General features: G+C 27.9%; 2 protein-coding genes and 2 non-coding genes across 4 annotated transcripts; 2 read left to right on the plus strand and 2 right to left on the minus strand.

Moving 5' to 3' along the window:
- Nucleotides 1–250: 250 nt before the first annotated feature.
- On the minus strand, nucleotides 251–23046 carry LOC134838279 (uncharacterized). Its single transcript, XM_063853775.1, has 7 exons — nucleotides 22935–23046; nucleotides 22171–22309; nucleotides 21873–22113; nucleotides 2699–2854; nucleotides 1531–2634; nucleotides 721–855; nucleotides 251–662 (listed from the first exon to the last, which is right to left on the minus strand). The coding sequence occupies exons 2-7, from the start codon at nucleotides 22271–22273 to the stop codon at nucleotides 551–553; spliced, it is 1851 nt and encodes a 616-aa protein (XP_063709845.1). The 5' UTR covers nucleotides 22274–22309; nucleotides 22935–23046; the 3' UTR covers nucleotides 251–550.
- On the plus strand, nucleotides 3837–11932 carry LOC134838280 (disks large-associated protein 4). Its single transcript, XM_063853776.1, has 2 exons — nucleotides 3837–4168; nucleotides 9873–11932. Exon 2 carries the CDS (start codon nucleotides 10157–10159, stop codon nucleotides 10889–10891), a length of 735 nt encoding a protein of 244 aa, XP_063709846.1. The 5' UTR covers nucleotides 3837–4168; nucleotides 9873–10156; the 3' UTR covers nucleotides 10892–11932.
- Trnav-aac (transfer RNA valine (anticodon AAC)) lies at nucleotides 16177–16249 on the minus strand. Its single transcript has one exon. It is a non-coding gene; the product is annotated as a tRNA-Val (tRNA).
- Trnav-aac (transfer RNA valine (anticodon AAC)) lies at nucleotides 19424–19496 on the plus strand. The gene has a single exon. It is a non-coding gene; the product is annotated as a tRNA-Val (tRNA).
- Nucleotides 23047–24098: the final 1052 nt, after the last annotated feature.

A 24098-nucleotide genomic window follows, 5' to 3' on the forward strand; every position in this document is an offset into this window, starting at 1 on the left:
TTTTTTTTTTATTTGAAAAATAAAATTCAGAATAATTTTGGAAAATTTTTAATTAATTTTCGTAAAACTGCGAATTTGAATAAAACATTTTTTATTAATTTTAGTATAATAATATCTCACTTTTTATTCAAAAAAAAACCAATAACTTGCTTACACATTACAATTTTTGTTTTCTTAAAATCTATCATATGTTGATGCAGTTATGAAAATATTTAAAATATATTTTCCTTTCTTCTTTTAATTTATATTTTTTTTTTTCAAATACTCATAGAAAGAGTAAAGTAAGTAGGTAAGTAACTTTTTATGAATAAATTCATAAAAGTCCAAAAGTTTTTAAGCACTTTACAAATTTTCCTGCATGCAAATCACTAAAATTTTATAAGCATAGACACCACTTAGAGATAAAAAATTAACATATGTGACGTATTTTTGGATTTTTAAAATTAATTTTTCAGGATTAAATTTAAATATTTTTCTTTTTTTTATCAAGAGATAAAATACTTTAACAGAAAATTTTGAAATTCTTCAAAAAACTTTTAAAAATTTTGCATTAACCAGCCATTTCACTGCTGTCGTCGTCACCATAACACCGACGTTTGTAGTCGCTCAAGTAGAGTTTGGAAAAGTTTGATTGGTCCACTCGGATGGATTGCATTGTTTTGCTAAAAAATTACATTTTTATTAGCTTTTGGCACTTTTTAATAATTTTAGAAATCTTACCTGGTCTTATCGAGCACAATGCAACCATTTTCTCGTGTAATGGTTAACGAATAAAGTTTTGCCAGGTCCTCAAGTTTTTCGATTTCTTGTACGTCGAAAAGGCGTAATCGGATTTGGTTGTCGTCTTGGAGGAATCTGCAATACAAAATTATTAAATTTAGAGTAAATTTAATTACTTCACGTTTAATAAGGAAAATAAAATAAATTAAATAAAATTATTAAAAAGTCAATTAAAAATTAATTAAAATAATTTTCTTTGTGTTATTTAAGAATTTTCAGAATTTCATAAAAATCAAGTTAAAATTTTGCAAAATAACTTTTTTTGTTTAATATTTTTATTGCATTTAAATTTTATTTATTAATAATTTTTTTGTTTATTTTTTTTTAGAAACTAGAATTTTTAATTAACAAAATTTTGAGTTTTAAATTTAAAAATTTTTAATTTTTTGCTCTCAACCTCTTAATGTATTTAAAAAAATTTAAAAACTGAAGATAATTTAATAAGTTTGTCTAAATTTACAAAAAATATTTCAAAACTCTAATTTTTTTCAAAAAATTAAAAAATCGAAAGACTTTTAAAAATATTTCAGGCAAAATTGACAAAAATTAAAGAATTTTTTATTGAAATTTTTTTTCTTGATTTTTTGCATTTTCGAATTCGTTTTGCAAGTGGCTCATTTTTTTTAAATTTTTATATTTAAAGTTATATGATTGAAAAATATAAAGATTTTTTTTTATTTTTCCACAAAAATTAATTTTTTAAAAATATTTTTTTTTTATTTTTTTTTTCTATTTTTTTTATAATTTTACCTTGCAAGTTGTTCATTAACAGACGTAATAATTGAAAATCCTGGCGTTCCTCCGATCCGCCGACATCCTGCCCGTATCTCCCGCACTTCCGTAAACGTATTCGGCGACGACAAAATATTATTTGAGGTATCTCCGGACATTTCGCTCTCGATCTGCGTCGTGTACTGATACGGCTCCGCGATATTTATCGGCATCGAGACACTTCGCAAGACACTTGAGGAACTCGGCGTAGAGACAGCAGTCGAGGAACTGCATGGCATCGGTTGAAACCCATTTCCGAAGGTTGCGGGCACATATCCCGGCAACTTGTTCAAAACGCACGTGTCGACATTGACATCTTCCGTCGACATCAGCGTATCGTCGTCCTGAATGAGATCGTCTTGCATCTGCGGAATTTGCGGCAATTTCGGACGCGTTTTGAGGGCTTTTTTGAAATCGTGCTTCGAGGCGAAATTTATCATCGCTTCGTTACCCGGCCAATCCGTTAACTCGTCGTCGCCTTCGTGATCACTTTCATTGGCGAAAACGGGCTCCGAATCGCTGCTGCTCAACGACGACGAGCTCATTAAATTTCCGCAATCCATAAAACTGTTTTCGTCGAATTGCAGTTGCATTTTCATCTGGCGTCGTCGACGGTGTTTCGCTTTGCGCGAAGTTTTGGTCGGAGTGACTTTCTTGACGGCTCCTTGTGACGCGGAAACACTTGTGAGCATGCCAGCTTCGACGCTGCTCGATTTTTGGGCGGGAGCTTTTGTACTGGCCGACGTGTCGTCATTCTCACTCGTCGAGGGATGCGTGATGAGGGGCGGGCGTGACACATTTTCCTGATTATTTGACGCGAAACCGAACTGGAAGGTCATTTTATGGCGCGTTTCGGCGGAAATTTTCTCAATTTTGGAGACGATGCTTTTGTTTAGCGGAAGAATTCGTTCGCAGGGCTTCGTGAGACCCCGATTGCGGTTTCGGTATTCCAGGTAAGAGGCTTTTGGCGTGAAAAGACTGCTTTGACGCGGAACACTGCTCGAATGTTGCTTGTGACTTTCGTATTCCATGTAACGTTCGCGGTAAGAACGCTTTCGTTTGCCGCAGAAAAATATGTTGGCACTGAAAAGAAATATTTTTTTAATAGAAAATTTGATTTTTTATGAAATTTAATTAAAAAACTCACCGAAAATTCTCTTGACAAGTATGTTTCAAAACACGTTTCTTAACGGCACTCATTGGAAGTAACGGGCTCATGTTGGAGTGAGCGGGAGTTGATGGCGTCGTGGTTTCGTACTCGATGGCCATTCGTTTGAATTTGCGTTTGCGACGAGTGTTTGGTCTGAAAATAAAAAAAAAATTGAAAATAAATAAAATTTCCGCCAAAAATGATTTTTTTGTAAATAACGGCTTTATTTTGAATGAAAAAATATTTTGTAGGTCTCCGGTCATATTTCACAAAATCATACTCCTCACTCGATCTCGACGTTAAATGTTAAATGTGTTAACCAGCATATCGTAATTTTTATAAAATTAATTTTCTTAACTAATTTTTTTTTAATTAATTAAAATAAGTTCAATTTTTCTAATTTAATTAATTATTTTTTTTTTAATTAAAATTTAATATTTTTGTGTTAAAAAAAATAAATAAAAAATAAATTATTATTTAAATAAAAAAAAAATAAAAAACGGAAGAATTTTGATTAGCCTATCCTACTGCTTTTAAATAAAAATAAATAGGCTTATTCCTTAAATTTGGTTTAAAAAACTAGAATAATAAATTAAATAAAAATCATTTCATAATAAAAAAGTAAATAAAATTATTTTAAAAAATTATATTTAACTATTTATCAAAAAAAGAGTACAAAAAAGTAAAAAAAAAATTTCTTTATAATTTTAATCAAATTAAAAAAAATAAACTTTTTAAAAAATATAAAAATTATTTTGGGTTTTTTTTTTTATATTTTTAAAATTTTATTAAAAAAAAATTAATTAAAAAAAAAAAATTAAAATTTTTTTGAATTATTATTTTGAATGAAATATTTTAAATAATAAAAAAAAATAATAATAATAATTTTTTTTATATTAATTAATTTTAATAATTTTTTTTTTAATTTAAATGTTATTAACTTTTTTTTTAATTAATTTGAATAAAAATATTTTTTTGTCTAAATAAAATTCATAAACCAGAAAAAAATAAACAAAAGAAGTAATAAATAAAATTAAAATTAACTGCCCATATGCGCTTCACCACATCACCCCTCGCATCGAGATCGAGTACATGCGCTCTCGACATCTCAACATTAAACAAAAAAAAAGTTTACATGGTGTCGCGATATTCTCGTCTAAATATTCTCTAAATATCGTCAAATTGTGTAAATCCAAGCATCATTCTTAGTTCAATCGACAATTTTGTACCTGTTTCAACTCCCAACACTACAAAAACGCGAAATTGACCGTGGAATTGCGTCAAATTCACGTGTTAAAGTTGGAGCTCATGTAAAAGCAACAAAAAAAAGAGAAAGAAAACAAACAATAGAACGCATTTAGTATTAATTTAGCAGTGTGCAACCAAGAACCTGAAGCGAGTTCAAGAACATTCGCAACAAACGAAAGTTTTTTTTTATTAAAATAACAAACAATTTTTGGCTTGAAGGTGAGTTTCTCTCGATTTTCTGAAAATGGAAGTGCGGAAGTGGAAGTGAGAAAGCAAACTCCCAGCATGAGAAATAATGAGCCCATTTAAACAAACAAAGGCAGCACATAAAAAAATATTTAAAAAAAAATAGAAAGGAAATTTTATTAAAAAAAAAAAATAATAATTTAATTTTTAAAATAATTAATTTTTAATTATTTTAATATATTTTTAATTTAATTTATTTTTTAAAAAAAAAATAAAATTAAAAAAATTAAATTAAATTTAATTTTAATTTAAATTAAATTTTTTAATTAAAAATGCAGCGAAAAATTTCCTTTTTAATACCAAAGTGTGGCTCAGAAGGTCGTTCGACGCAAACAAAACCCACACAAAATTCATAAATTTTTATCTACGTCGATCGGAGCGATTGCAAGAAGTAAAAAAATTGTTTATTTTTCTCGTCTTTCGTTACTACCCCAACTCAAGTTGCTGCGTTCGTCGTGAATGAATGAATGTAACCGATACGAAACCGGCTCTATTACGCGACGACGACGACTTGTAGACAATAAGAATGTGTTACTGACCTATTTTCTCTCCGTAGAAAACTCGAAGGGATCCACGCGCGATATATAGAATTACCTTGTCGCCCCAGAAAAATGTTAAATTATTCAATTGTATCATTAAATCCGAACGAGACCCACTCGTTGCTCGTAAATCAAGGTACAGCGATTTAATTTGAATAATTAATAAAATATTTGCTCGGTAATCTCTCGGCTTGACTTGATTGGCTTGTCTTTGGCATGTTATCGAGTTGTTGACTTACTTACTCAAATATCGATGTAATTTGTAGAAAAAAATAATGAAAAATATTCCGTAAAAGTTGTCAGTCATCGTGAAGTAATTTCAATTGTTTTTTTTTTTTTTTGCTATTGACAGTTATGTTTGTCTAACTGCGCGCGATTTCTATGCGTAAGCAGCTTTTTTTTTAGCTAGAAATTGTTATTTAGTCAAGTGATCGATGTTGAATTGTCGGTGTAGACTTGGTTGGAGTTGCTTGCTTTAAATAATATGGTGAACGGTATTTTTTGTTGTTTTGTGAATGTGTGCTCTATTGGATTTTTTCTTCTTTGGTTGTTTGCGATTTTGCGATTTTTATGAGAAATTGGAAATTTTTTAGTGATTTTGATAAAAAATTGTTCTAACGACAACAAATCAAGTAAAATAGAAATTTTTTAATTTTGAATTTATAAAAAAAAAATTTTCTCTGGAAATTTAAAAAAAAAATAATAATAATAGAAAGATTTCAATTTTTTTTTATAGGTCAAGATTTAATAAGAAAATTATAAAAATTTAAAAATTAAAAAAAAATTTCTGAATATTTTATTTTTTTTTCTATTTTAATTATTTTTTTTTAAATCTAGTTTATTTTAATTTTTTTTTTAATTTAATTAATTTTGATTTTTAATATATTTATTTTTGAAATTCTGATGACTTTTAAATAATTTTAATAATTTAAGATTTAATTTTTTTTAAAGATTTCAATAGCAAAATATTAAAAATTTAATCTTGTTAAAAATTATTTAAAAATTTCTCATTTATTGAACGAAATTTGATTAAAAATAAAAAAAAATATTTCTGGCTCTTTGGAAATTCTCAAAAAAAAGCAATAAAAAAAAGAAGACAATTTTTCAGCACCGACTTTTAAAGTGAAAATTTCCACTTAAAATTCCTTCTAAAGAACTTCTAATTGGAATTTTTTCTTATCAGAAACCACTTTCGTCTTCTATCTCGTCAACATTTCAACATTTTTTTTTTCAATTAGTTAATGAATATTCAGAACCTTTGCTCTTAAGCCGTCTCTTAACGATAAAAAACACATTTATATCAATGAACAAACAAACAAAACGTCAAAAAGGGACGCAATTAAAACCAAACCGCATGTTCAATATTCATATAAGGGAAAAAATGACATTTCTCCAACTAAACTAATGAATCTACTGCACGTTTTGTTCGAATATTGACCTTAATTATCCACACTGCCATGAAAAAAAAACATATTTGATGAATGAAAATTGAACGCTTGTCATTTCTCACACACGAAGAATCAAAAAGGAGACGCGCTTCATTATTACTAGACAAAAATTGATGATTCTGACGTAAATTATGATGAAAAATTACAGTTACGACGTTGACAAGACACATCTTTAATCAAAAAAATTCTTGTTCATTGATGTAAGAAAAAACTCGAAGAAACTGATAACTTTTTAACATAATTTGTATGAATGAGTTGATATGCAAATTTTTATGAGTCAAGTAGAGACTGATCAAGTTGAGAGGAGAAAAAAACAAAACAGACCTTGAAATTTATGTGATAACGTTTTGTTTCTGGTTATTTTTTGCTGTTTTTTTGTTTGTTCATTGATATGAATGTGTTTTTTGACGTTGAGAAATAATTAAGAGAAAATTTCTAAAGAATATTCATTAACAAATAAAATAAAACAAAGGCGAATCTAATGAAAAACGCTAAAAATCACAAATAAATCACGCTGTGTGTAATTAAACAGTACACGGAAAGAAGCGGTGCTGGTTCATTGTCTTCTGTTTTCGTTTTATTGAATTTTATAGAGAATTTGAAAGAGCTTTTTAGAAAAAATTTTAAAATTTTGAGTCTCAAGAATATTAAAAAATTTTTAAATAATTTTTAACAAAAATGTGCAAAAATGTTAAATTTTTAGTTAAAAAAAAATTTATAAAAAAATAAAAAAAAATCGAAAAATTTTTGAAGGAGTTTTATTGTCATCAGAAATTGAAAAATAAACTTATTAAAAATTAAAATTAATCAAATTAAAAAATTACTTAAAAAAACTAGAAATAAAAAAAAGTTAAAAAAGAAAATAAATAAAATATTTGGAAAAATTATTTTTTTTTAGTTTATAGATTTTTATAATTTTCTCATTAAATCGGTGTCTTTTAAATAAATTAAAATTTGATTTATTTATTTTTTTTTTTAATTAATGAAAAGAAATTTTTTTAAATTAATCTCTTAATATTTTTAAAATTTTTAATTAAAAAAAAATAATTTTTAAAAAATAAAAATTATAGAAAAATATTTTTGATTTTCTAGTTTAGAACCAAAAATCTCAAAAAAATACTTAAAATTGAATGAAATTCCATAAATTCCTCGTAAGTCAATAAATTTTATCACAAACTGACAGAAAAACCTTTTAAAAACAAAAATTTCATCAGACTGGCACTAAACTAGATAAATTGTTGTGACTCCGGCCTCTGCTAAGTCAATTAATTAATAAATCATGCGGGGAACTAAAAAAATCGCTCCAAATTCATTAAAATTGCTTTTTTCGTGTCAACTACTTAAATACTTAGACTAAAGACCTATTTTATCGACAGACAGATAATTGCGGGTTATTTTCTTTTCTTACATTTTTTTTTTTTGTTTATCGCGTCATTAGCGTCACTTGGTGCTATCAAGCCCCTGATAAAAGTCATTTCAAGGTCAAAAATTCAGATTTCTTCAAAAAATTTGATTGAAAGAACTCGTTTGTTAATTTTTCGTGTCTTCGCTTCTTCTTCCTTCATTTTTCTCTGAAATTGTGACTAATTCTTCGTGCATTGGCCTTCGTCTCGCATTTCGTGTGCGGTGCATTTTGAAAGAAGAAGAGAAAAAAAAACTGAAATTAGATACTTCTAACGTGTTATCTCTTCCGTTTATCGCAATTAAAATCGTGAAAGGACATTAAAACCTCAGCTTCGGTGACATCACACAAAACTTTTAAAACAAGTGACTCTTTGTTTTTTCGAAACCAACTTTAACGCAACCAAGCAATCAAAATTGAGGTTGAGTAATACCAGTGTTTACTAGCTGCTAAAATGTATGCAAATTCATTTAAAATTTTAATATTTATTATTAATAATAATATTTCGCGCGTGTGTTTGTGTCTCTTTGTACGTCAGCTGAGTAAATTTTTCGATACAAAGTAGAGAAACGCTACGACGACATTAAATCAGAGCGAATAAATAACTGAATGGTGCAACTGAATGAATTTTTTTTATTAAAGATGATTTTTCAAGGTGAATGTTGAGAAATTTCATTGATCCAATATTGAGGAACGTCATCGTTAAAAGCTAGCAATTAATTTTTTTTTTCATAAGAAATCAATAAATATATCACCGATTGCAGCCCACACGAAGAAAAAAAAATGTTTTTTATGGTCAAAGGTGCATAATTTTGCTTTGCCTCGCCTCAGGTGAACGCACGTCAAGATCATCGAAAGGCACTGCAGTAATTAAAAAGCGAATTATTTCAAGCAGAAACTAAATAACGATGATAAAGAGCGCACCAACACCGAGAAAGGAATGAACGATGCTCATAAAATTGCAATAAATTTCGCAAAAAGTGAACTTTTCGTATCGAGTTTCGCAAATATTTTCGTGCAGCGGCGCTCAGGTACCGAAACTCAGACACACACTCACGATTTTAATTGCGATAAACGGAAGAGATAACACGTTAGAAGTATCTAATTTCAGTTTTTTTTGTTCCTCTTCTTCTTTCAAAATGCACCGCACACGAAATGCGAGACGAAGGCCAATGCACGACGAATTAGTCACAATTTCAGAGAAAAATGAAGGAAGAAGAAGCGAAGACACGAAAAATTAACAAACGAGTTCTTTCAATCAAATTTTTTGAAGATATCTGAATTTTGACCTTGAAATGACTTTTATCACGGGCTTGATAGCACCAAGTGACGCTAATGACGCGATAAACGAAAAAAAAAGAAAATAGCCCGCAATTATCTGTCTGTCGATAAAATAGGTCTTTAGTCTAAGTATTTAAGTAGTTGACACGAAAAAAGCAATTTTAATGAATTTGGAGCGATTTTATTTAGTTCCCCGCATGATTTATTAATTAATTGACTTAGCAGAGGCCGGAGTCACAATAATTTATCTAGTTTAGTGCCAGTCTGATGAAATTTTTGTTTTTAAAAGGTTTTTCTGTCAGTTTGTGATAGAATTTATTGATTTATGGAATTTCGATCAGTTTTGAAGTAAAATTTTTTTAAAATTATTTAAAAAAAAAATGAGAAAAATTTTTTTTTTAAATTTTTTTAGAGTGAAATTGAATTTAATTTTTTTTATGAATTTTTTTTAACAATATAACACAAAAAAATTCCAATTCCAATTTTAATTTTATTTAAAAAAAACTGCTTAAATTTTATTAAATTTAAATATTTGATCATTAAATACTTGAAAATTTAAGCCAAGGAAATATTTTTTTAAATTATTAAATTAAAAAAAAATTTTTCTTGAAATTTTATTAAGATAATAAATTTAAAAAAAAAATAATTTTCAATATTTTTTTAAATTTTCAAAAAAAATATTTTTCTGAATATCTTTTAGTATCTTTAATTTTTTTTAAAATCTAATTCCAATAAATAAAATTGATAAAAATGCAATAAAACTCATTTCTACTTCAAATTTCGCACCACAACTCAACATTGTTACAAAATTTCCATAACAAAAAAATAAATTCTAACTCACGAATACGAATTTCTCTTTCCATTCATTTTTTTTTTTTGTAATTTACAGTTCCAATAAATACCACACACTTCTGTCTGAATAATTCCATTCAAAACACAAAACAAAAAAAAAATCCGTCAGTATTTACTCATAATAATTTTTTTCTCTATTCGTGTTTTTATTACAGAAACGTCTACAGCTGACTGCGAACAGCGGAGAACGAAGAGAGAGCATTTTTTGTGAGAGATCTCTTGCGGTTGGAACACAGTTCAGTTCAGTTCAGTTGTGAATCAATTATTGTCGTGATCGTACGTAAAACTCGACAACACCGGCATCCCGGCATCAAAAATTTTATTCGTAATTTTTATTCGTTTGATATTCTTCGATCTACAGAAAGAGAGAGAGAAAAAAAGTTAAAAAGGGGATTTATATGCAGTAAATTGTGGATTAATTCGAAAGAGAGCTCAAAAAATGATATCATCAACAACAAACGGCATCGAACGCCTCAAAATCAGCGAAAACGCAACAAATGGCACAGACACCGTCGACAAAAGCACCGTCAGCAACGGTAATTGCAGCAACCGAGACGGAAACTACTACATCCAACAGTTAACGAACACGCGGGAACGTCTCGTGCGCACAGCCGACGTGCTCGACAAAGAGCTCGAGACACTTTTGGCGCAAAGTGACACGCCCGAAGACGTTATTGGGCACTTGCGATCCGCCTCGGGCAAAGCTCGACTCCTTGCCTCGCAGAAAATCAAACAATTCGAGGATTTGTGTCACAAAAATTTGAATCCGCCGCCAGATGACGCCTTCCCCACGAAACTCGAGGACTTGGAGGGCTTCTGGGACATGGTGATGTTGCAAGTAGATGATTGCGATGCGACTTTTGCACGCATCGAAACGTACCGCAAGAACGGATGGCGCGTCCCCGAGGAGGAAAGTCACGTTGATTCTAGTCCGGCGAGACCCGCAGTTCGCGCAACGCCCAGCAACAAGCGACCAAGTGTACCGCGAATCGCCGCAAAAGACGTCGAACGGACCCCCACATCGATACTGGCGGCAAAGAAGCGCGAAGAGCAACGTCAGAAGATGGCAGAGATGAAACGACAGTACAAACTGCAACAGGAACAACTCAAGAACAAAGCAGCCGAAAATGGTACAAATAACGAATCAAGTGAAAATCTCATCATTAATCATTAAAAAAAGAAAAAAAAAACAAAAATTCAGTGATAAGATAAGAGAAAAAAAAATATTTAACAAAAAAATTTAAAAATATGTTAAAGTTGGACATTTTAAGAGAAAATTTAACTTTAAAAAAAATAGCTCATATTATTAGACAAGACAAGAGTGTGCTGTGTTCATATTTATAAATATTTACAAAAAAAAAATCTGTCAGTTTTACCACTAAAAAAAAATTCAAAATGTGCAAAAAAAAGTTTGACGCGGAAAACTCCAAAAATCGCCGTCATCGTACTACTAAAAATGTGTAAGAAAAATACTTAAAAAAAAATTACTCAAAAAAATTCAAGAAACACAAGAAAAAAGATGCAATCGTACTCTCGTATTTAAATTTAATTTAATCACTAAGTATTCTTTTATTTATTTGATACGAATTTGATTCAAAATTGATTTAATTTAATAATTCCCCTAAGTGTCATTCAATTCATTCAAAGAATAAAAAAAAAGTTAATTTCCATGAAAATTCAAATCAAAATAATTTTTTCATAAAAAATGGATCAAGTTTAATGTTTATTTATTTATCAACTTTTTTGTATTTTTTTTATTAAATTAACGAAATAGAATTTAATCAAGTTTCATGTAAAAGTAGTTAAAGGCCCATCATAGTGTGTAAGAAGAGTGTTTGATTTCAAAAAAAAAACAATAAATTTATAATAGTCTCTCGAATTTTAAGTTCAATAAGTGTATCCAACCCATTTTCCGAAAAAAAAGTAAGATTTAAAAAAAAATGTGTAAAAAATAATATTAAATAAAGAGATAAATTTCAATTTCAAACATTTAAAAGAAGAAAATTGTAAACAATATGTTTTTTTTTTGTAGACAACCAGACAAGACGCCGTTCCTTTTCCGTGTTTTTATTTTTTTTTTTAATTTTTCTTGAAGGAGGAAAGAAATGAAAATTATTTGAGAAACATAAAAATGATCGTAAAAATTAACGAGCTTATAATTATTTTTTAATTCTTGTTGGATGGAAACATGATGAAGAGGGAATTTTTCTTCTGGAGATGATTTTGTTAAAACAGACACATGATTTCTTGAATAATGGGGAATAGAGTAATAAAAAAGAAAAAAGTTAATAGGGAAATGTGTTGCAGTTGTTTTGGTTGTGAAGAATTTCCGTTTCGCAGCAAAAAAAAAAATTTTTTAATTTTTTTTTTTTCTAAATTTTAATTTTTGAAGGTTTGTTTGATTCCTTAAAAAAAATTATTTTTTAAAAAAATTTAATTATAAAAAATTTTTAAAAAATAAAAAACTTTTTATATTTTTTTTTAAAAAAAAAAAAAAAAACCTTAAAAAAATTTTTAAATAATTTTTTAAATAATGTTTCAAAAATTTAAAAAAAAAATTAAAATACCAAAATTTTTAATTAATTAATAAAATTAATTTTTTAAAAAATTAATTAAAAAAAATTTCAAAAATCTTTAATTCTAGAAATTTTTTTTTATTTTTTAATTTTATTTATTTCCTTTAATTAAGAAAAATATATTTAAAAAAAAAGCTTTTATTTTTTTTTTATTTATATTCATTTTTATTTTTTTTTTTTTTTCTTTTAATTTGAGAAATTAATTTTAAAATTTTTTTTTAATTTTTATTAAATTTAATTAAAATTTAAAAATTTTTTTAAAAAAATTTTTGAATTGTTTTTCAATTTTTTTAAAGCATTTTTCAAAATAAATAATTTTTTAAAATTAGCAAGTTAAAAAAATTAAATTTTATCAAAATTTATGATTAAAAATAATTTTTCAGCTGCGAAACGTTAAATTCTCCCCCAACTCAAAACGGAAGCAGATCAACATTTTCTTCTATTTTTCTCTAATCCACACAACTTTCGGTCCACAAACGCATAAATAACAGTGTCCGCCTCTGGAAAATCATTCAAATGTTGTTTGTTGATGGTTTCCAGAATGCAGTTGTTGCGCGGTGCAGACAAGTGAGAAAGATATTTTTGGATAAAATTTAAAAAAAAAAGAAAATCAAATGCGAGTTAAGTCGTCATGTCACGCCGCAGAAGCAGAGTGTGTCAGTGAACGATTTATGTCTTACAAGGAGTGTAATTTTCGTTGTAAATGCGACAAATCAAGCAGAACTGCCGCCGACTTACAACGAAAAAAAAAATTACAATACACGCGAGTTTCGTGCGATTGCGAGAAAAACCTTGAAGAACGTTTGTTTTGTTTGCTTTTTTTAAACCGAATATTATGGAAATTGTCTCCGTACTTGTGACTGACATCCACCGCGCGCGTCAAGTCGTGAGTTGTCTATTTTTAGTCAAAGACGATATTGATCTAAAAAAGATTTATTTTTACTAGACAAGACAGAAAATCCTCAAGAAAGTACCTTTTTAGACACAATGTTACAAAATTGCTTCGCTTTGTGTAAATGTCGCTTGGAAAAATGCTTTTAATTAAAAAATAAATTAAAAATTGTTCAAAAAATAAATTTAAAAAATTATTAAAAAAATTTCGATGTATTTTTAGAGAATTTTTTCAAAAAAAAAAAAAAAAAATATTTACAAAAAAAAATATTTATAAAAAGAAAGTTTTTTCCTATAAATAAATTTTTACTGTTGTTGACCTGCTGTCACAAACTTATCGTCTCACACATGATTTCGCACGAAAAGTGCAATCAATGTCGAGAGAGAGTGAAATAAAAAAATCTTTTGGCAAAGAAATTGTCTGCGTACCACTACAATCTCATATTCGTGACAAGATTTTGCAAAAAAAAAATAAAAACATTAGAAAAGAGTGTTTGTTGGTCATCATTATAAATAAAAAAAAAATCACTTGCTCTTTTATAGATTTAAAGAAGATGAAATATAGCAGACAAGCGTGAAAAATTTCTCGTATGAATTTGTTGCCTCAGGAGCACAAAAAAAAAATTAATACAAGAAACGAAACAAAAGTGAATGTCTTGGACACGATTTTTTTTTATTTTTCGATTGTAATCGATGATGAAAAGTGTGTTTCTGTGGCAAGGTCAAAAAAATTTGTTTGGCCGAAAAAGACGATAATTCTTAAGAGAGGTAGGAGTGAAGGATTTTAATGAGGTTATGGAAATAGAAATTTAATGACTCAGAAAAAATTTATTAAAATTGAAATTTATCGGAAATAATTGTTTTTGAAAATTTTTTAATTTTAATACAATTTTCGCTAGAAAAAATCCAAAAAAAATTTAAAGTTAAATTTAAAATTTTTAAAATATAATTTTTGAAGAAACAAACTTCTCGAATGCTTCTTTAACCGGACCCTGTAGCAAAAAATCTCAGTATAAAAATTAAAAATTTGAGGTATTTTGATTGATTTTGATTTAAATTTTTCATTTTTAATAAAATTTTTAAAATATTTTATTTTTAAACTTTTCGAAGTACTTAAATTGCTCAAAAAATTAAAAAATAAAAATTTAGGTTAGGGCATGAAAGACAACAGCGACCCCTATAGGATTTCATATTTCAGATAAAACCCTTATAATATAAAAAATTTAAATAATTTGAGAACGAAAAGGTCTAAAAGGCTAAAATATGACTAAATTTAAGCTTTTTAGCCCCTTTTGTTCTCAAGATATTTCAAATTCCTTGAAAATTTGCTCTACAGAGGGCGCTGTTGTATTTCCCAAATCCAACCTTAAATATTTATTTTTCATTTCTTAGCTATTTTAATTCGAAAAGTCGAGAAAATTTTACAAATTTAATACAAAATTTAAAAAAAAAATGAAAAATTTGAACAAAATCAACCAAAGTTCATCAAATTTTCGTAAATTTAAACTGAGATTTATTGCTACAGGGTCCCATTTGAAATACAAAATTCACAAAAAGCTCAAGAAATTTTCTTCCAAATCCATTAAAAAAAGTTCAACGACTCTCAAGGTCACTTAAAATACTTTAAAATTCACTTTCAACCAAAGTTCATTACAAAAATCGAACAAAAAATAAAAGAAAAGTTTTTTTTCACGCCTTCGCTCATCAACAAAACTCAATGAACGTCAATGTACGACGCTTAGATAAAATAACGTAATTACTCTCACTCACACTTGATTAAAGTCAAAAACAACAACATTTCTCACAAAATTACATTAAAATAGTAATTACACGTGGGGAAGGTACTGATAAGAGAAAAAACAAAAACAAACAAAAGAAGTGAAAATTTATTGTTTTTCCATGTTCGTGTGCGATTTTTTGTAAAATTCATAAGAATGCATGTTTATTGATAGATAAATTACATGTTAAGTAATAAGTAATAATTTTAAGCGAAAAATGTACTTTAGATGATAAAATATTCATTTTCAATGCAATCGCATCAATCAAACATTTGTTTGCGTTCTCACATGTAAATTTTTCATGAAGAAAGTTCATTTCTCCAGTTTTCAACATAAAATACGTAAAAAAAATAACATAATGGAAAAATAAATTAAACCGAAAGTAAAATGATGTAATTTTCTGCTATTTTGTTATTTTCTCCACTTGTTACGTTTATTTTGTCTATGAATATTTTTTTTCCAATTTTTTTTCGGGGGAGACCTGTCACGTAAGTATTTGTCGCCTCGTGCAGCACGACAACAGCGATTAACATGACTCATCGTCGATTCCATCGAAAATATTTGAACGAACAAAAAAAATCAATTTGTCCTCGAGTTTTGTGTTAAAACTCTAATAAAAAAGCATTTACTCTACTATTTAAATGAATGAACGCATTCCTACACACAAAAACGAGGAATTGTATGACGGCATGGCTGGCATGCGTAATACGGAGTAAATGACTCATAAATTTCACTACGGTACAGAGTTGAAGCGACGAAAAAAAATTCTGAATCACATTCCGTGTCATCATCACTCTGATGTAATTGTGCTGAGATAGACAACAAAAAAAAATGAAGAAAAAGGTGGGTCAATGCATTTTTTTTTTGTTGTGAAAGTTTGTAAGAAAAGATGACCAAAAATGGGCAAGTTTTGGTTTTTTAATGACATGACGCCCAATTTTTTGTAAATAATATTTATTTTTTTGTAAGTTAAAAAGTAACAATGACATTGGATTTATTTTACAAAAAAAAAAAATTACAATAAAATTGGGATTAAGGAGGATTTTTTGGAGTGACAGGTAAAATTATTACTACCGGGTTGTTAATAAATTTTATTTTTTTTTTCTTAAAAAAATATTGAAGGATTTTTTTTTTTAAGAATATTTTTTATTTTTTTTTTAAATAAATAAAAAATTAAAAAAATATTTAAAGAAAAAAAAATCAAAAAAGTTAATTGTTTCTACCCAGTCTCGATCTGGGGATCTTCTGTGTGTTAGACAGACGAGTTAACCACTCCTCCATAGAAACAGATATTTATGGTAGTGTCAAATTACGTACTTATGTTTTCCATACAAATACTGCTTACATTCTGCTTTCAAAACTGCTTTCTTAATATTTCTTTTTTTTTAATAATATTTTTTAATTTATTTAATTTTTTTTAATTATTAATCTTAATTATTTTAATATATTTTAGTAATTTTGTATTTTTTTTATATTTTTTAAATATTTTATTTTTATCGAAATATTTTGTTTATTTAAAAAAAAATATTAAAATAATTTTTTTCTTAGTCTTTTTTTTTTTTAATTAATTATTTTAATATGTTTTGTAATTTTTTTTTGTAATTTTTTAATCAAAAAAATTTTTTTTATTAAATTTATTCTTTTTTTAATTAGGTAAATATTCAAATTTGCAAAAATTAAATAATATTTTAATAAAAAAAAAAATATATTTAAATTTTTAAAGACATGTTCTTACTATGAAGGTTTTTTAAAAAATTGTTGATTCGAAATATTTTTGTTTATTTTTAAATATTTCGATATGTTTTTTTATAAAATAAAAAAAAATCATGAAAAACTGTGGAATTTGTCACACAAAAAAATCAATAATTTTTTATAATAAAATCATGATCGCCTCCTTCCTTCACGAAATCTTGACGAGCATTTTTTCCTCTTTAATTTTTAATCACGTGACTTTAAACTTGCCACAGAATAGTAATGAACAAACAGAAAAAAGGACTATTATTAACTCTTCGGTTAGCGTGCAATGATAAAAATTCGGAAATATTCATATGTAAGGACGACATTTGACGACAGAATTGTCTTTATTTTCTTATCGGACGTGTCGGAGCAAACATGTCGATTTACGACGAGGATTTGCGAATTTGGCGAGGACCTCCGGGCAAACAATTTTACAATGTCACGTCAAATTTGGGAGAATTATTGATGAATTCGCTGGAGAAGAATCCGGAAAAAATCATGCAAATTAACGCGGATAGCGGAAAAACTGTCACGGCGGAGGAAATTCGGATGAAAAGTATTCGAGTGGCAAATTCCTTGAGGCAGATGGGATTCAAGACGGGTGATATGATGATGATTTCAGCGAGAAATCATTCGGATGTGTGTCCAGCATTGTTTGGATGTTTTATTATTGGAGCGCCCGTTAATGCGGTGGATGTTAATTTTAGTAAAGGTAGGTCAAGAATTTAGTTGATTTGAAAAAAAAAAGTGAATTTCTGTTTGAAAAATTAAGAAAAATAATAAATAAGTTGAATTTTAAATTTAATTTTAATTTTGAAACGAAAAAAATTTTAAAAGAAAAAAAAAATAAAAAATCAAAATAATTTTTTAAAAATGTTTTCATCTGAAATCATTAACAAAATTTATGAAAAAAATTAATTATTTTTTTTTTTTGTTTTAAAATTTAAATTTTTTTTTAATTTATTTTCTTAAAAAAATATTATTTATTTTTTTTTAATATTTATAATTTGATGAAAAAAATTAAAATAATTTTTAAAGCAAAATTTAAAAATAATTAAATTTTTATGTTAAGATTTTTTTTTTTTTTTTTTTGAAAAATAAAAAAAAATTAAGTTAAATATTAAATTAAATAATTTTTTAAGGCAAATTAATTTTACAAAAAAAAAATTAAAATTAAAAAATTAAATTTTAAAAATTAAAATTAAAAAAATTAAAATAGTTTTTATTTTTTTATAATTTTTTTTTTCTTATAATTTTTGGAATTTTTCAATATTTTTTTCGAAAATTCTGTTTAATTATTTTTAATTAAAATTATTTTTTTTTATTTTAGACGACATGGCTCACATGATCCGCCTTTTGCATCCAAAACTAATATTTTGCGATTGTGATATTTTGGAAAAAATGATCGATGCCTTGGACATTGCCGACCACAAATCTCATTTTATCACTTTTAACGAGTATTCGGACAAAGCTTTGTTCATCGATCAACTCTACCGTGTTTACTGCGACGAAGACAAGCTTCAAATTTCCCAATATCGGCGACACATCAAAGCTCCCTGCGGTCATTATGTGCAGCTCCGGCACCACAGGCTTGCCCAAAGGAGTTTGCATTTCTCACAAACAAATGATTTCCCAACTTCAAGTTTACCCGAAACAAAGGGTTTCGGATGTGGTTTTATACTTTAGCTCCCTTTACTGGATTTCTGGCATGGCGACAACTATTTTGGGGACTTTAATTGGATTCCAGCGAGTCGTCACAACAGACCCGTACACGCCAAAGACCTTTTTTGATATAATTGAAAATTATTCGGTGACACATGTGTTTGGATCTCCGGTACTTATGATGATGGCATTGCGACATCCGGACATTTTTCTCACGGATTTTAGTAGTTTGAAGAAAGTTTATCTCGGCGGAGGACTTGTGACACCTCAATTGATCGAAAAATTCGAACGCATCGCGAAACTTCGCATCACAGCGGTTTACGGGATGACAGAAACGGCGGGAATGACGTCATATTGTCGCGATCCCGAAGATCCCCTTGGAACGGTGGGCGTCTTGGCAAGTGACATGTGCGGCAGAATCGTCGATAAGGAGGGAAATTTACTCGAACCCAACGAAACGGGCGAAGTTCATCTTTGGTGCAAGGAACAATTCATGGGTTACTTCAATAACGAAGCAGCCACGGAAGAAGCTTTACTCCCAGATGGCTGGTTACGCACCGGAGACCTCGGATTTTTCGACGATCGCGGATTTCTTCACTTAATTGGACGCGACAAAGACACCATCAAGTACATGGGTCACCAAATTTCGCCGAGCGAAATCGAAATGGTGATTCAGGAAATACCGGGCGTCGTGATGTGTTGCGTTGTCGGGATCCCCAATGACATTTATGGCGATTTGCCGGCTGCTGCAGTCATAAAAGTGCCCGAAAGTGAGTTGACGGAAGAGGAAATCAAGCAAATTGTCGCCGACAAAATGTCTGATTTTAAGCAATTGCGTGGCGGAGTGTATTTTGTTGAGACGTTGCCAAGAACGGTTAGTGGCAAGATGAAGGCAAATGTCGTGAGAGACATGTTAACGCATTTGTATAATCAGCGTGCGGAAGGAAAGGCAGAATAAAAAAGTTTTTTGTTATAGAGAGACGTAGATGCACGTAGAATATTGATTTTGCACGAGGCACGTAGAAAATATAAGACGGACATTTGACACTACCATTGATATCTGTTTCTATGGAGGAGTGGTTAACTCGTCTGTCTAACACACAGAAGATCCCCAGATCGAGACTGGGTAGAAACAATTAACTTTTTTGATTTTTTTTTTAATTTTCTTTTAAATTTTAATTTTTTGGTTTTCTAGATTAATTTAAACAAAAATTTTTAATTTATTTTTAATTATTTAATAAATTTTTAAATTATTTTAGCAATTTTAAATTTGAAAAAAATTAATAAAAAATAAAGTGAAAGAAATAATACTGTATGTTTTTATTTATAAAGCTTCTTAAATAAAAAAAAACAATTTTTAAAATTATTAGGTATTAATAAAAAAAAAATAATTAAATAAAAAAAAACTTAGCAAAATCATTTTAAAAAAATTATTATTTATTTTTTAAATTTAAATGTTTAAATTAATTATAAAATTAATTGAAATTTTAACCCTAAGTTTAAATAAGTTAATTAATTTTTATTTTATTTTCAAATCATTAATTTTTTTTAAATACTTTAATTTATTTATTTTAATTTAATTCACTGAGAATTTATTTTTTATAAGTATTTTTTTATTTTATTTAATTTAATTTTATTTTTTTTAATAATATTTTGTATTAGTTTAATTTTTTTCTTGTTTATAAGCTTTTTAAATAATTATTTTTTCAAATTAATTATAATTTTAAATTTTCAATGATTTTTTTTTAAATTAATAAAGACTTGTCTGAATTCAATAAAAAATTGACATTAAAAAAATATTCCTGTCAAAACAAAATTGAATTAATTTCACGATAAAAATCAATATTTAATGACAAAGTTGACCTTTTTAAGTTTTTCAAAGAAAAAAATGACTTCATCGCGAAAGAACAAATAAAAAATTAAGACATAAACTACAAAATGTTCATTCATTCGTGACCAATGTATGATTATTACGGACTTAGTTGCCTCTTGAATGCACAAATTATTTCTATTTCGAATAATTTCATTGTTTGCTTTTAAAATAATTTACTATTGAAAAAATTAAAAATTATTTAAAAATTTATTTTTAGATCACTTCAAAAATATTTTTTTTCCAGTATGCCCGCAAATATTCGCAAGACAATTAATCATATTTAGTTCATTAAATAGACGAACAATTTTTCTAGCGCGACTTGCATGATAAAATCTATTAAAACTCGTCTGTAACTTAAATTTTGCACAAAGTTACATTTTTTTCACCCACGTAACGGAGCATAACCCTCGTCGCTTAAGCACTTCAATTGTCTTCAATTATGGCATCGACATACTTTCTACGCAACAATTTCAAATTTATTTTATTCGCTACTTTTTCATGATGGGGGAAATGCGTGGAGACCTTGAATTATCTGCGGAATTTATTGCCGCCGAATGACATGCACGAAAAAAATGGCGAACTCACGTGAGTACCGACACTTATTTTTGATGCGTCAAAGTTAATTAAGAGAAGACAAGTCGCTCGTGTATTATTAAATAATCAACAAAAGCAGAAAAAAACGCAAAGATAAGAGTCTTTTTTGTGGTTGTCATGAAGAGCAATAATTTTGACGTTAATTTGGGTGAGTGCGGTGAACTAATTTTTGAATGTGGCAAAGTAAAGAAGTGGTTTAGGTCGAGAATTTGGAAATTTTAAACAAAAATTAAAGTAAAAAAATAGAAGTTTTATAAAAAAAAATATTTTTTTAGCAAAATTTAGACCAAAGTTCATTAATTTCTAAAGAAATTAAATTATTTTGTTAAAAAATTCAAATTTCATTAACACACAACTTGAGAAAATTTATCTTGAAGCAAAAAATCAATCTTTTGAATAAAAATAAGAGTCAATTCTGTATTTTGAATATTAAAAACTTCATAAAATTTAAAGTTTTTTTTAAGATTTTGACAAATTTAAATTTTAAATAATTTTTTATGAGTTTCAATTTAAAAAAATATTTTGGACATTAAGTCGAAACGATATTTTGAGAAAATATTGCCAAAAATCAATTATTTTATAACAAAAATTTAAATAAAAATTATTTTGAGCAGAAATGGAAAAATTTTAAATTTTAAGTCAATTTGACAAATTTTTAATTTTTTTAAAATTATTTTATGTCCAAAAAATCAGGCAAAAAATTGATAGATTTCAATTAAAACATGAATCCTAAAAAATTTTCATTTTTAAAAATTTCTGTAAAATTAAATATTAATATTTCAATAATATTTTATTTTTTTAAACAATTTTCCCGCAGCGACTTTATTCTATTTTTTTATTAATTTTTATGCTTCAACTAAATTTTTATTTTTTTTTTCTTTAAAAATTTTCACAATTTTTTTTAGTAATTTTTAGAAAATTTTTCAATTAAATTTTTTCACAAAACTCAAAAAATATTTTTAAAAAAATCGTTGAGACACAACCGGAGACCACAAAATTCTTTAAAATTAAAAAAAAATCAAAGAAAACTTTTAAAAAACTTACCTTGCTGGACTGAAATTCTCATTTAACGAATCTGACTCGAAATTCCCCGACATCGGCGTATTTCTCAATTTTGCTGCAAACGTAAATGCTTGACGATCATCTGAATCACTTTGAATCGAATTACTTCCTCCGCACATGGCACCTTGCATATTATTGTTATCAGCAGCTACATTGTTGTTATTATGGGGAATATGGTCCGCTTGACTGCTGGAACTGTCTTCCGTGGGCAAAGGAGCACAAGCTAAAAAATTGAATTTTTTTTTTAAATTGCAAGAAAAAAAAATAAATAAAAACTCACGTAAATTCCCTGTGGACCGAGTTCGACGTCGCATTCCCCATCGACGACCACATTTGGAGGTTTCTTCCAAAGCGAGCGTCAAATCATGTGAAAATTGTTCCATCGCTCCTCACTTAACTCTTCTGAACTATTTTGGATTCTGCAAAAAAAAAAACAAAGACAAAAAATTAACGAAATTTAATGGAGCGATAATAAAAAATTTGCATCTAAAAAAAATATTTTTATAACAAAGCGAGTTTATTTTGCAAGTTCAAGGCCATGCACGCGACTTGGCAGCAATATTAGATAATAGCGAGAGCGTCATCGATTGATAACAAAAACCGGGATGCAAATTTTCGCAAATTTTGAAGCATTTTTCAGACGAGACGCCGTAATCTCCTTGAACGAAGAACTTAATGAAGCAATTAACATTCAGCAAAGTCGCGTAAACAGCATCAGTGATGCAGTTGATAAAACAAAAGTGAAAGGACCACGAATCTAAACAACACTCGAATTGGGTCAATGTCTTCGCAGCACTTCCAATTTCACGAATTTTCGATAATTTATCACAAAACGTACTTTTTTACCCGGATTTTGGTGTGAAATTTCTTAAAAATATCCCCAAAATATTATTTTCTTTGTGAATTGCACTTGAATTAATTTGCTACGCATTTATTTTTTGGTTGCCGAATTTTCGGGTAAATTATCCCAAAACTCGTATCGTGTTAATTGACGACGTTCTGTGTGATGTTCTGCAGCATTTGTCATTAATTAAGTCGGAGTACCTTCAAAATTTATCGCTAATTAGCGGCTTAAATTCAATTACAATTTGGACAGTTTTTTTTTTTTGTTTTGGAGTACCTGGGTTTAATGTTTACTATTGACTATGACAATGAGTGCCAGATGACTGAGGAATTCACCATGAAATCCACATGAAAATGCAATATTAAGGAAATTGTACTCGCTAATTCATGCCATTAGTTCAAAACGACTCCATAAGAGGGTGCTGTTTCGGAATTGGACTGAATACGAGACGTTAAAATTGAAAATTTAAGCCTTTTTATCAGAAAATTGAAAAAAAATTAAAATGTTAAATTTCACACTTTTTCACACATTTCTCATTATTTTTCATGAAAAATACCCTCAAAAATAGATAATAAGTCAGATGATTAAAGTTCTTTTTTAATGATTTTTCATTTGAATTTTAAATTTTAAAAGCAAAGAGGAAAATGCCATCTAAGTTTGTCACATTTTGTGCGAAATACAAAAAAAAATCCAAACAGGACAAAAATTCTCCGAAATTCCTATAAAAAAAACTTCTAATTCAATTCTTTTCTTTTGCACGAGATTTCACGAGATCCTGTTCATAATAATTTATGACGAGAAAAATACTTTTTAAACTTCGATCAAGGACAACTTCCTTTAAACGGACAATATTTTCGTTGTTACTTTTTAAACTTGAATTTCTCGCAAACCACTAAACCATCTTCGAACATTTCTAAATTTTTTTTTTAAATCAAATATTTTTTTATTACTCCCATAACATCGTGTGTGGAGCACAATTTTTCATTTAAGGTACATCGTTCGTTCTAAAATAAACATTCATTTACTTAATACAATGAACATAACATTTTCTTCAAAAATAAGTTACATACTATTATTTAATACATCACATACTATTTACTTAATTCAAAAACTTAAAAGGAGATAATTCATGGAAGATATCGTTCTCTTCGAGGATAATTCGTTTTAATTCATTCTTAAAAATATCTAGAGAACCAGTGTTTTTAGTACGTCATCAAGTGCGTTGAATTCGACAGACGCTTTTGTGATTGGCGCCATGCCTCCGTTTTCCGCGAATAGACGTGAATTGACGTGCAGATCATTCGAGTTTCGCGTTACTCTTCCATGAAAGTTGTACGCAGTTTCGAAGTGATGATGGTGCTTCG

This window comes from Culicoides brevitarsis, chromosome 1, assembly GCF_036172545.1.
Source record: "Culicoides brevitarsis isolate CSIRO-B50_1 chromosome 1, AGI_CSIRO_Cbre_v1, whole genome shotgun sequence".
Taxonomy (NCBI): domain Eukaryota; kingdom Metazoa; phylum Arthropoda; class Insecta; order Diptera; family Ceratopogonidae; genus Culicoides; species Culicoides brevitarsis.

Excerpts from the sequence above, each read along its gene's own strand:
- LOC134838280 (XM_063853776.1), top strand. The coding sequence starts at position 10,157 with ATGATATCATCAACAACAAACGGCATCGAACGCCTCAAAATCAGCGAA.
- LOC134838279 (XM_063853775.1), bottom strand. The coding sequence starts at position 22,273 with ATGGAACAATTTTCACATGATTTGACGCTCGCTTTGGAAGAAACCTCC. Across the intron at positions 22,114-22,170 it reads TCGGTCCACAGGGAATTTAC|CTTGTGCTCCTTTGCCCACG; the intron begins GTGAGTTTTTAT and ends TCAATTTTTTAG. Across the intron at positions 2,855-21,872 it reads GAGAATTTCAGTCCAGCAAG|ACCAAACACTCGTCGCAAAC; the intron begins GTAAGTTTTTTA and ends TTTTATTTTCAG.